This window comes from Hipposideros armiger, unplaced genomic scaffold, assembly GCF_001890085.2.
Source record: "Hipposideros armiger isolate ML-2016 unplaced genomic scaffold, ASM189008v1 scaffold_248, whole genome shotgun sequence".
In the NCBI taxonomy this organism is placed as follows: Eukaryota; Metazoa; Chordata; class Mammalia; order Chiroptera; family Hipposideridae; genus Hipposideros; species Hipposideros armiger.
In genome coordinates, this window is record NW_017731598.1 from 412064 (window position 1) to 426202 (window position 14139).

Below are 14139 nucleotides of genomic sequence, written 5' to 3' on the forward strand. Positions count from 1 at the left end.
CTCAGGGAACTCAAGGAAGAAAAACAGTCAACTAAATTTAGTCTGAGCTGATTAAAAACAGAAAAAAGAAACGTGATTCAGTGAATATTAAAAATATTTTAATGCAGTTGAATCGCCTAATGTGCCCAGGTAGGAAGGGGTATACTGGATTTATTAGGGAAAAAATGCTGTGTGGAGAGTCAGGGGAAGAGGGAAAAGATGGGGAAGACCCAGGTGGAGAATATCTCCTCTATCAGAAAAAAAACAACAAAAAACAACGAAGACATTTCTGTGAATATTTGATTTCTTATTACATCCTGTTCTCCAATTCACAGATGTCGTTGAAATTCTAGTGAGACATTTAACTGCTGGTCACAGTTCTTTATCTTATAAACCTGCAGCAACTCTACTCTGAATGAAACAGTCCCAGCACTCAACAAATGAGTATCAGGTGAAATGGTGGACAAATTAATATCACTCTTTGATAGGTTGAAATTTTATGCTGGACCTGGCTGAATTCTACACGCGCATCTACTCCCTGAAGCTCCTCCTACTGAAATCCATCCCCTCTCTCCACTCCTTCATCAAGTGTACAGACATGCCTCATTTTACTGCACTTCACTTTACTGTGCTTCGCAGATGTTGCATTTTTTACAATTTGAAGGCAAGACTCTCCACCAGCAAAAAAAATTATGACTTGCTTTATTGCGGCGATCTGGAATCAAACCCATAATATCTTCAAGGTATGCTTGTACTTGCATATGAATACCACTCCACGGACCAGAAGGGTGCAAATCTGGAGTAAAATTCAATTGTGGATCTGAAACTTACTCCAGACAGAATACCTTGAAAATCCCCAGTACTTCATGCAAGCACATCTCCCATTCCTTCAAAGAAACATGAAATTTCATGCACAGAAAGAACCTTAAAATTCATCTTCTCTAACTCCCAATCAAATGCTGTAAGCACCCCTACAGTCACACTACTCATCTCCCCTGTTTTCTCCTCCTCTATGGATGTTTCGTCAATTCAAGGACCTCATCTAGGATCCTGAGAGATAGAACTGAAGGCATCCAGATGCTATTAGTACAGTAGACCAAATACATGTGTGTGCCCCTGGCATGCTGTATGAAATGTAAAAACCACTGGGGCAAAAGTCTAACTCACAAATAAGCTAGCCTTGGCCACCATTTCCAGACCACTGGACTCCAGCATGTTGCCTACAGAAAAGCAGGTGAACAAATACCTAAGACAAACTTCATCTCCGTTGCACTTTTGTTGATGACATTTCTGGACCCGAAAACTACTTTTCCTTCATCTACCCATCTACCCACTAAACATTTGCTGAGTACCTTTTCACGTCCACCCATATGTGTGTGTTGGGGAGAAAGGTCTGGCGGGATGTATTTCCCATTCTTCTAAAGAACCTTGCAAACCAAAGTGTGATCCCAGCACCATCCCCTTACCTGAAGTATTAGAAATGCAGACCCTCAGGCCCCACTCTTGATCTTCCCACGGAGAATCTTCATTTTAACAAGATTCCCGGATGATTCATATGTGAATAATTGAGAAGCACTGTCCTAGAAGATGACAGTCTCATCTCTGTAAATAAGCTTTCCACAGAATCAGGACCCCTCACCCAAGAAAAGCACTGGACAGTTCCCAAACATTTTGGTCTCAGGATCTCTCCATTCTAAAAAGTTATTAAAGACACAAAAGGGATTTTGCTTATGTGGGTTATAGCTACTGATGTTTACCATACTAGGAATTAAAACTGGGAACTATTTTATTCATTTGTTAGTTCACTTAAAAAGAATAAATGTATACATGTTAACACAAATAACAGTTTTTGTGCAAAATAATTATCTTTTCAAAAAATAAATTAGTAAGAAGAGTACCATGGTTTTACATATCTGAAAAAAAATTTAACCTCTGGCTTAATAGAAGACATGCGTTCTCATATCTGTTTCTGCATTATAGCTGTTGCCATATCACACATCAAGTAGGCCTCCACTATGTGCTCACAGAATGAGTGAAATTTTTTATTTTAGTGTTATTCTGAAAGTAGTTTTATGAAAAGACCACCGGACCACACTTTGAGATCTATCACATCCTTAGAGCTCTCTTCTGAGGAATCTTTACCTTTGACTCTAAGGAAGTACCATCACACTTTGAATTGTGCTAATTGTAATGATTTGCCCCAATTGCAAAGAAAATTCTTAACTGAATCTTTTAAGGCCAAGAATGATTTCTTAATTATGTAAGTTCTTTGGCTGTAAAGATTCCGCATCCTCCCTTCAAAAACCAGTAAAGTGATACTCACAATTGTGTATTATCTTAGCCAAGCCAGGTCACCTGTTAGTTAACCTCACCTGTATTGGCTGCACTAACTCTTAATTTGCACAGTACACTGAAAATGAAGGAAAGCTATGCATAGAAAAAAAATAGTTTCTCGATTATCAATACTAACCAAATGTAAGGTGTCATATATTTTCCACAACATCTCTTGCTACACAAAATTAACATTTGAAATGTTGTGGGGTGTTTTTTTTGTTAGTTTTTGTTTTTTAGCTGAGCCATCCTGCCACCTGTTGGCAGCTCAGCGGCAGCTCAGCTTGGGCCGGGAATCGAACCGGCAACCCTGTTGCTCAGAGCTCGCACTCTTGAGTGAGCTCTTAACCAACTGAGCCACTCGGCCAGCCTAAAGATGTTGTGATTTTTTTTTATTAAATTTTCTCACTTATGATAAACTAAACCTAACTAGTGGCCTCCTCTATTTCACTCCTGCCTCCAGGTTCTGTCTCCAGGTTTCCCTTGTTACTATTTTGTCTCATTGCCTCTTGTGCTCCAAGAATCTTATTTATCTAATTTATTGTCTTAACAGCCAAGGGAAAATTGGCCCTTGTACCTGAAGCAAATTTTAAGACAGAAATCATAGATCTAAAAGGACCTTAATGGTCATCCAGCCAGCCGTTCTAATTCTTCACACACATTAGAAGCACCATTGCTTGGAGAATTAAAGGGAGAAAAAGATAATGCCAGAGTCAAACCTCAGACTAAATAAACCCCACTCTCTGGTGTGGGCCCAGGCTTTGGAATTTTTTTAAACGTCCACCAAAAGATTCTAATGTGCAGCCAGAGCTGAGAAACCCGGATCCAGTCCCATTATTCACTGTATGTACAGGGGGAGAGAAGAGATGGCCAAAACAGGAAGGAACCTAATTTAGAATCATCAGGACAAAACCAGGATTTGATTCCACCTACTGCCCAGACAATATGACCAAGGTTCTTCCATTAGTTCTCTTAATTTAGAGTTCTCAAAACACAAACAAAAAGGAGTTTTACACGCCTTCCTTTGAATAAAGGGCATTTTTCAAATAACTTTATGAAGGTATGTTTTATAGCCAATGAAATACATGCACCCCTTGTCAGCTTAATGTTCAATAAGTTAGACAAGTAGTATATACACCATGCTACTACCTCCCTAATCTGGATATAAAACATTTCTATCACCCCCGAAAGTTTCCCCTGTCTCTTTCCCGTCAGCAACCTCCATCCCAGGCCTCGGGCGACAATTATTCTGATTTCTGTCACTATAGGTTAGTTTTGCCTATTTTAGAACCTCATAGCAATGCAATTGTATAGCACACATTCTTTTGTGTCTGGATTGTTTCACTCAGCATAATTTTTTAAAGATTCAATGTTGTATTAGCAGTTTGTTCCATTTTATTCATGAGTAGTATTACATTGCAGGGATATTCCAGTTTATCCATTGGGTTGTTTCCAGTTTGGGGCTATTACAAATAAAGCTGCTATGAACATTTGTGTGCAATGCTGTGGGAGGGCATACATTTTTATTTCTCTTGAGCAAACACATAGGACAGGGAATACTGAGCCCAGTGTGTCCTGGGAGGCAGAGCATGCAGAAGAAAGTGTTCCATCCATGCAGTCTGCTGAGCTGGTTCTGCATATACAGGTGTGGCTGTTTACTAATATAGAAATCAAAATACCAACTCCACAGGCATGCCAAAATGACTAGAGAGAAAGTATGTAGAGGGGCTGGTAACAGTAGACCCCTAATAAAGGATAACAAAATAACTAGAGACGACTGGGTTGGACTGAATTTCTCAGTGCGGGACTTTTCCACCGCAGCGCACTGTTCACCTTCCCCCCTCACCCAGGCAAAGGCACCCTCCAGCCCACCAAGCTCCAGCACCCTCTCCTGTCTTTGAAGTCAAGGCCATACAACGTGTACTACCTTCTAAACGTGTGTTTCTTGTTGGTTCTAGTAATTTTTAGTTCTTTTTTAATAAGAAATGTCTACCTTTTAGCCAATAGTAGGTTGAGAAATTATCACGAGTTGGCGTCCGAGCCGACGGGTAAATGTAAGTGAACCTGGAAATAGCTTTTGTAGGATATGGCTCCATTTGCGTGTAAACCCCTCTCTGTCATCTAGTTCTTTCCTCCAGGTCTCATTCTCTACTGTGCAACTCCTGCACTACTCCTTTAAGTGTTCAAATAAATGTCTAATTTTTCTAAGTGTTCCACCCCTTTCCTACTCCTCATTCTCGTGTCTCCCAGCATTCCTTCCACTTGCAGGACAAAGGAGCAAATAAATGGCCAATGATCAACATGTCCTATTAAACACACACACACACACATACACACATACACACAAAGAGACAGACAGAGAGAGAGAGAGAGAGAGAGAGAGAGAGAGAGAGAGAGAGAGAAAGAGACCACAGACCCCCCCCCTTACCTATGTTCAACTACAAAAATTGTGAAGACTTTATCAAATGAATCATGAAAGATGCTAACATATGCTAAGAGGTATTTTTCTCTCACAAAATGTCTCCTCACTCGTGGGGGCTTGTGAATGACCCTACCTCCACTGAGGGGACAAGCCTCAGAGTCGCCAGCCTCCCTCGCTGCCCCCCAGCACACTTCCCCTCCCCGCCCCAGGCATTCTCCTGCCCAGCTCTGCTCCGGGCCCTTCCCTTGATCAAGAGCCTTATTAGAGCTCTTCAGCTAAATCCCAGGCCAGCAGACAATTTCAGTCAATTTGAATGCCTGCTGCCTATGAGGTTTCCTGAGACACTCTCAGCTCCTGCATTAAAACTGCATGAGAGTCTCCTCGGGAGGCCTAATAATAGCGTGCTTCATCTGTGAACCCCTTTACAAACATTAACTGATTAAGCCACCCTCTCTCCTCACAAGCTCTGGGCTTCTGCAGAGAGGACTGCATTCTACTGCCCTCGGATCACTCCAGGAGGAAAAGAGCTGGGACCTGAAGGATCTTTTGGGGGTATTTTAGGCCAAGACAACATCAATGCCCAAGACCTTGCAAGAGCAACCCCACTTGGGCAATGGTGTAGACAGGGAAGGGATTTAAATCCATGTTTATTTAAAAGAAACTGAATTGTGGGCCGGCCGAGTGGCGCGTCGGTTAGGAGTTGGCTTGGGATGCCAGCTCTGAGCAGCAGGGCCCTGGTTTGGAACCACATGAGGGCCAGTGACGCTGCCCTCGACAGCTAAGATGGTGAACAACAGCTCGACTTGGAGCTGGGCTGCCGTGAGTCACCGTGAGTGGCTGGCAGCCGGCGTGAGCTGCCAAGAGCCTCTGTGAGCGGCCGTCCAGAGGCCGGTGACTGATTGCCTCACCCAGGAAGAATGCAATGATAATACCAACATGGGCCAGTGAAGCGACGTCCTCCACAACTAGACTGAAGAACAAAACGACAGCAACTTGTCTGTTCCCCTTCCCTGATTCCCCAATGCTGTTCCCGTCCCCCAATTCCCCAATAAAATCTTTAAAAAAAAAAACTGAATTGAGGTTCTCATCTCTCACAGCCACTTTAGCAGAGAAAGAACTTGACTCCATGGTCTATCTAGGTCGGGGTCACTGAAGTACAGCTCACCACACCAAATCCAACCTGCTGCGTGTTTTTATAAATACGGTTTTATTGGGAAACAGTCATGCTCACTCATGTACGTGTTATCTATGGCTACTCTTGCCCTAAATACTGGTTGAATAATTGCAACAGAGACCAAATGGTCTGCTGAGCTAGAAAGTGTTTACTACCTGGCCCTGCAGAAAAAGTTTCCTGATCCCCAGTGTAGGGAAATTGAAGTTGGTTCTCATCCTGTATATTCCCTAAATACCTTTATGCACATCTCTTTCGCTCCCCAGACCTCAGTTTCTACAGTTGTAGACTGAATAACCTCTAAACTGAGCCACTGCACTGGGCTTGTCCTTCCACTGTTCTGTAACTATTGGCATCTGATATGCTAGTTTTGTCTCATTATTACAGCTGACTGCTGAGAACAGAAACAATGTTTTCTGAGGCTCATCAATCCTCCTAAGCATGGGGCTCTACACTGAGCTCTAAATCCATTTATGGAGTGTTACTGAACTGACTTGAATTATACTTCTTTCTTCGCAGAGAGATCTCGCAGAATGATGTCTTGGAAGTGATAGAGGCGAATGTGTTCTCCAATCTGCCCAAATTACATGAAATGTAAGCAAGAACCTGTGGGGTTGGCTCATGATTCTCTTCTTGGCAATTGCCTTAAAGTCCGTTTATACTCCTGGGAGGCCTTGGTTCTGCCCTGTCCTCAGATCCCTCAAATTCATTTTAAGATGTCCAAGTCAGCCCAAAAGGCACCGTCATGCGTCCCTCTGCCTGGGATTCAGACACCAGCTCAGAGCCTAGTCTTATCCTGCTCCCTCCCTCCTTGAGTGTTTTGCACAGTAGACCCAAGAAACTTGCTCTGTGGCTGTGAGCAAGTACCTCCCTCTCCTCCTCTCATTCAAAGTTATTCCAGAATCAAAGCCCAAAATTAGTCTCATGATGTAGTTGAAGATGAGTCCTAGTTTGAATACTCGCCTATGCCATATAATCACCAGTAAACCTTGGCCCAGATAGAAAATCATACTGAGACTTAGTTTTCTCCTCAATAAAATGAGAATGATAAAATTGCATGCCCCACACTATCACCATGATGAATAACTGAGACGATAAACGTAAATGAGCACTAACACATCAACTGGCATACAGTGTGTCATAATGATCCTTGATTCCTCCACTGTTCCAATCACATTTCCTTTCTCTTATTGACGTTCTAGTTTGTGTGCATGTCAATACTCACACAGACCTACTTCTGTTTCATAACAGTCTATAATTCTCATACATTACTTCATAGAATCACCATAGATTGTCATATAATCACATATAAGTACCATAGATTGTCCAGGCTGGCAGAGACATTAGAGGCTGTCTGATCCAGAATATTCCAAAGTAGATTGTGTGTATCCTTAAACACTCAGGAATTCATTAAGTATTTAAAAAAGAGAGAAAAGATGCTATGGTCAAATAAGATTAGGAAACATTGGGAAAATAAAGTTAGATTCACTCACTATGGAAAGCCTCTCAGCACCTGTAATATGGGAATATACACTTGGAATATCCGAGAGGGTATTGTATTAAGTGATTCTCAACGAATGTCACTGGAAAGGTTTCTTCTGTGGAGCATATATTAATATCTCACAAAATTCCCAGGAAACACAGGTATGAAAGCCAATGAGCCACTTTTCTAATTTTACAGATGAACAATGAAAGGCACAGAGAGGTCGCGAGGCTTGTCTAAAGTCATTCAGCAGGATAAGGACTTGAACATAAATCTCCACTCGTTTGTATATTTTTAAAGAGTGCTAAGTATTTACTGAGTATCAGTAGAGAATATACATATACACATATATGCTCTCTAATGACCAGCATGTAACACACACACACAAACACACACACACACACACACACACACACACACCCCACTTTGTTTAGGAGTGACACTCTGTCCATTTTGTCAAACTCCCCCTCCCTTTTCCTTCCTTCCACCCCCCTTGCTCGCCCCCCCCCTTTCTTCATTCTTGTCATTAAACCTCTGCAAGTAATGTCTTCCCTTACTCTCCCAATTGACCTCCTGTTCCTTCCTTTCTTCTCTCTCTGCTTGGCCTCTCCTTATACTAGTTGGAAAAAAAGACCTGACGAGGGTCTCAGAAGCCACAGGGAATATCAGAGAAATGAACCAAAGGGCAGCCAACCCTCTGGGAGGGGTCAACCAGGCATCCCCCTCTGCATCTCAATAAGCTAATGAGATAGCTCTTTCACCACTTCCCTGCATGGAGAGGGCTCACCCCCACGTAGCACCGACTGTACTTAAAATGATTAATTACCTGGTACTTGGATCTGGGTAGCTAGCTACATGTTTCTGAAACATAAACGCTAATGAAACAGGGAGGAAGTAATTAACACAGAGCATCTCTGCAAATATACATTGATCCAGAAAGATGAGGAAAGGGCAGCCTCTCTCTGTTGGAATCCAAATGTGAACATGCTAACCTCCAGACTACTGATCAGGACACAGCACAGGCCGACCCGGGACAGAAGTCACCTTCCCGTGAGCAGTAAGGGAGCAGCCTCAGTCTACAGCATGAAGGGAATCGCTGGCACATAGCCAGCTACTGCTGGGATTTCATGGTTAGAACCAAAGATGGCCACTGTTTGTCCTCCAATCTGTTTTCCTTTGCCTCTTTGCTTTATTTTTTTCCAGTCTTCTTTTGCCCCTCACCCTTTTTCCTTCTCTCTCATCTTCTTTTTACCCTCTTTGGTTGTTTTCCATCCCCTTATCTATTATCTCCTGGTCAGACAAAAGCTCATTTCCACATATTAGTCTCATCCTTACCCTCATAGCCTCCTCAGACCCTGGGAGATCCTTACTGGCTAAAGACTCAGCTGGGCTCAGGGTGAAAGAGACTCGCCCAGCCACTGCTCTGTTTGCCTCTGATGGACAAAGCCCAGGAGGACTTTGATGATGAGAGTTAAATGAGACAGGGTTAATATTTAGTTTGCACAATTCAACATAGTAAAAGACACTGCATGCATGCTCCATTTTTGTCAAAATGATGGATGGATGGATGATTATCTATTGATATATTCTGCATTATGTGAAAAATACTACAGTATTCCTTACTGTTGTGATCACATTCATGTTTTTTCTTTTTTTACAGTAGAATTGAAAAGGCCAACAACCTGCTATACATCGACCCTGATGCCTTCCAGAACCTTCCCAATCTCCGATATCTGTAAGGATTCTTGTATTTCGATGCCCCTTCTATGGTCAAATTGTATATTCCCAGTTTAGCAAAATGACCACTTGCTACTCTGGGGAGCAAGTGCTTTTTATCAAAGATATGGGGAAGAGGTGGAGACACTTGCTGGTGGATATTAGTTCAATGAGTGAATTCCACTAATATAATTTCATTTTGTTTTCATTTACTAAAACAGACATCATAGGAAATGCCATTTGCATTAATGGGATTGCCACACAGATCTCTTGTAAAACTCAGTCTTAATACAGTGTTAAGATGCAGCCCAAACTTCTGCTAGCATTTAGCTTGTGACCTTGACTCAAAGTCATCATCTCTCTTGTTCTGCATACATGCATTTTTTTTCTTTGATAGGTTATGGTGCTTTATTTTGTAAGTTTTGGTTAACAACAAACATGGCATGTGTCAGCAGAGAGATTCTTAGTGTTTGAGCTCCATCCCTTGGGCCTACCCCCATCAGCAAAAAGATTACTTCTCTACTCAAATGGCTTTCACATTAGCGGAGGGCTTGACAGAGCCCTGGTGCTATGATGGGGCCTCACAAAATAACAGGTAAGAATTTGGGCTATGGAGTCAAACTTTCTGGGCCCGTTTACTTGCTATGATCACAGACAAGAACGTAACCTCTCAATGCTTGTTTCCTCATCCAGAGAATGTAAATAATAAATCTGTTATCTACTAACATAATCATAGTGCATAAACAACTATCCCCAAAAGACAGAATTGTAACACGACAACTATTTATCATTTCTCACCTTTAAGTGGATCAGAGGAATGGTTCTGCTGATGGAACTGTTTGCCCGGCCTCGGTTCAGCTCACTCATGCACTTGCACTTAGCTGGCAGGTCACCTGGGGGCTGGCTGCTCTGGATGGTCTCAGGTGAAATGACAGCTCTCCTCCAGGTAGTGCTCACTTCCAGCAGGCTAACGGGCTTGTCCTCATGGCAGTCCTAGGGTTCCAAGAGAGAGAGGGAGAGCTGAAGCTCGCAAGCCTCTTGAGACCAAAACCCTGAACCAACACACCATCTCTGCTGGTGCATTTTATTAGCCAGAGCAATTCATAGGGCCAGCCCAGATTCAAGGCTCCACATTTTGATGAGAAAAAGCTGCAAAGTCACAACACCACGTGAAAGAATACAGAAGTGAGGCCATCTTTGCGATCAATGCAAAGCACATAAAAAGTTTTACACAGTGTCGGTCACAGAGTAAATGCTCAATAAATATTAGCTACTACTGCTATTAGGACTCTGTCCCATGAGACCTGGAGTTAGCAGGTATATGAAGGAACACTAGGCAATCATGTGCCTTAGATGTCTGAGTGGGGAATGACTGAGGGAATAAAAGGTTTAACAGAAGAGAGTACACGTGACCTGGAACTTCCATTCTCTGACAGAAAGTCCAGGAAGGATCTGAGAAAGAAACAATGTCATCTACTCTTGAGTTCATGTCAGTGGCAGCATTGGCTTTATTGGCATGCAACCTGTGCAGTCAGACAGGGCCCCATGCTCAAAAGGGCCCCGCACTCAGAGAACCTTGGACTAGGTTTAGTCTTCTGTTGTTCTGTCTTGAAATAGATAATGGGCCCTGCATTTCCATTTTGCAGGTTAGGGTGATGATCGCTTCTAGTTTCAGGCTTGGGGGTCTTGGCTCCCTAAATAGACTTTGCTACACACTCTGCAGAGAATACCTGAATTAGGCACATACACAGCAGAGGAAATGTAGGGGAACAGAAAAGGCATGGGCCTTAGAAGCAGAAAATCTAGGGCTTCATCCTGACTCCACCATTTACTGTTGGACCAACCACTGGACATCTGAGATGCACGTGGCTTTTCTGAGTCGTAAGTGAGATTTATAGAAAGTATTTTTTATAAAATAATTTATACCACAAAGTGCTCAAAAACATTAGTAAATGTACTAAGTTATTTGCAGAATGATCATTTCCAGTCAACCAAATTCTACCAGTCCATCCTCAGGAAAATTCTTGTGAGTGTTGAATAGAGAGTTAGCTACTAAGACCCTTAGCTTTACTAGAAATATTTGGCATGAGCGCAAAAAGAAGACTTTGGGACATACCTTTGCATTTAATGGAGTATAGAAAAGAAAAAAAAACTATAAATGAAGTCAGAAGGAATAGATTCCATATATTTATTAGCTAGGTATCCTATTACCTTCTCTAAGCCTCATTTTCCTTATCTGTAAATTGAGTGGTTGTGAAAACCAAATAAGATTATGCCTGTAAAAACATTTGCAAATTGTTTTTCAGTATACAAACTATAAAGAACTATAGAATTATAAAATTAAAATTATTAGTGCCTGTTACCCAGTTAGTTTCCTTCACTCCATCTTCTCTTCTCCTTTACTTCCCAATGACCATCCCTACCTTCCTCTCAGAAAAAGCCTGAGTGGAATCTGAGGGGCCAGAGAGCCTTCAATAACAGAACAAAAGCACCTTGGGACATGCAAAGGGGCACTCCAATTCACAAACTATCACATATGGCTGATGAAAAGCACTCCTGCAGAGGCAGCTCCAAGAAGACAAGCACCCCCTCACACACATATTCCATAACCACGATAATAACAGCATGAATAACAATAAGAAGGGTGGACTGAGAGCACGTGAATAAGGAGATGACGAATCATTGCAAAGTTTGAAGTCAAGAGATGCAAAATTTGAGCCCAATATTGGACCACATCTTGTGTCTAGAACAATTCTTTCTTGCTAACAAGGACCCTCAGCCCTCTCTCTAGGGGTGAGTGCTTGGGAGGGAGGAACTTGGGAGGATGTGGACATGGAAGGCACAGCCCTAGACTGGAGGAAGGGGAAACTTTGTCAGAACACAGGAGACAAAGCTATGACTTTGCCTCTGGAAGAGGCTGACATCTGTGTCATCTGTCATCGAGTCCAGCCTCTCCTTTGTATCCTTTTCTCACTTTGAGGTGCTGAGCAGTCCCCAGTCCCATCTGGCTCCCCCATCAAGTCCAGACGAAGCTGGAGGTGACCGATTCTGGTCCCATCCTTTCCTGAGAGGAGGCAATTGTTCTCACAGCATGTGAATTGTGCTTTCTACCTATGGAAAGAAAAGAATTAGTAAGCAGTTTGTAGGCGTTGTGTCATTGTCAAAGGATCTTCCATAACTTCTCTGGAAAAAAAATTTTTTTACATAATTGTACATTGTACAACATTCTTTCATATGTACTGCCATGCAGATCCCCATCAGAAAGCTGAGACAAAGGGTTGTTCACCTTAAGCCTTTTGACTTACTACCCAGGGTGAGCCTTCACCATAGGTACCCTCCTTCCCAGGAAGTGGCACACGGGGACCCTGAGGATCAGAGCAACTCTGCACTCCAAAGGCATGTCTACCAGCCATGCAGCTATTCAAGGATCAGACTGTGGTCCTTTGAAATATTTTCCAAACTGCTAAGAGGAACACCCAAATTCCCAGTTGGTCCTCTAATCTGAAAGGTTATATCATGGAAACAAAGCTCAGCTAAGCTCCCTTCCATGCTTATTTATGTCTGAGCAGCCATCATAATCAGCTTCATGATCCAGCAGCCAGATAGAAGTAGATGGCAACGATTTCAGATATTTCTCTGGATGATGAACTACTTGCTCCAAAGGAAAAAAAAAACCCACAAAAAACAAAAACACAAAATGGATGAAGGAATCCAAAGAGACCAGTAGGATTGAGTAGTTGTTTATTTCCTTAAGCCAGGATAAATTCTTATCACAGCCATCAAAGCAGGAAATGACAAAGGGTCGGGGAGAGCTGCCATTTGACTTGAGCATCTTAATTGCAACACACACACACTTAGAAAAGCTGTTCTGAAATTCTCAGCCTTGATTCCCTTTGATACTGATCATTTGATGGCAGAGAATTCAAGACAACTAGAAATCAGAGCTCTTTATCACTGCCTTCATACTTCACTGAGGAACATGACATGGTTAAGGGAAAAACTCATGAATAAAGAAATGTACTTTGACTAGAAGAATATACATTGAAGAATTCATCTGGGTAGATTTTTTTTTAAGTCAATGCTGTATTTGCAGCCAATATTTCTTTCTTCATCATTGTGCCTTCCTGGAGTTGACCTTTTGTGTATGGAAGATTATCTATTGATCTATAAATAAGGTTTACACAATATTCTCTTGTCTTTGCATCCTGTCAATGTAATTCTCAGGCCTCTGGATGTTGTTCTTTGCTACCCAATAAACCATAATTCTATCTTAGCAAACCCTTCACACAGCTGGGTGGGCCCCCAGCCGCAACTGACAACCATCTTCCACTCACATGTAGGAGTGTTAGACTTCCTTAGGAAGCCTGCTAATGGCAGCCATGCCATCTGCTTTCTGCAACTGGAGATAATTCCAGGAGGTTCTTCACTGAGACTCACCTCAGCAATTCAGACTGTTTCTTCCCCGCCCTGAAATCCTTCTCTTTTCTGCATTCCTCTCTTTCATTTGGCTTGTGGGAGTAATGAAAGTAGCTTCTCTGAATAAAAGCATTTGTTGGAGATTGCATGGCAAAGGGACAGAGGGCAGGCACTAGGGAGGCAGCACAGAGGAGCAAGGAGGCACACAGGTTCCAGACCCACCTATTTGGCTCAGGTGTCAGCCCTGCCCTTGTTAGCTGTGTGACCTGGGGTAATGGCTTAACTTCTCTAAGTCTCGGTTTTCCTACCTGTAAACTAGGATTAACATGGCCTGCATCCTTGAATTGTATTAAATGATGTACTTAGAAGAATGGCAGACATTTAGAAAATTCTTAATAAATGTTAGTAATTCTTGCTAAATTCCTGACCCTGTGATTTACTAGCTAAGGGAGCCCATGTAAGGGACTTCATCTCTTTGTACCTCAGTTCTCTCTTCTGCTTAAAAGAGTAATAATAATACCTACCTTTTGAGGCTGTTTTAAAGATTAATTTGATAATGATGATTTGAGTGGTAGTGGTGATGTTGCTATCTCCTTCCCCTTCCAATATTTCTAAGGTTTC

The 14139-nt window shown here is 42.3% G+C and overlaps 1 protein-coding gene across 3 annotated transcripts in view; it reads left to right on the plus strand.

The window, feature by feature from the left end:
* FSHR (follicle stimulating hormone receptor) overlaps positions 1 to 14139 on the plus strand; it is a 203927-nt gene that overhangs the window by 139509 nt on the left and 50279 nt on the right. For all 3 annotated transcript variants that reach the window (XM_019655848.1, XM_019655849.1, XM_019655850.1), the window contains exons 3-4: positions 6423 to 6497; positions 9047 to 9121. In XM_019655848.1, coding sequence (XP_019511393.1) covers positions 6423 to 6497; positions 9047 to 9121 — 150 coding nt within the window. The remainder of the gene's footprint in view (positions 1 to 6422; positions 6498 to 9046; positions 9122 to 14139) is intronic.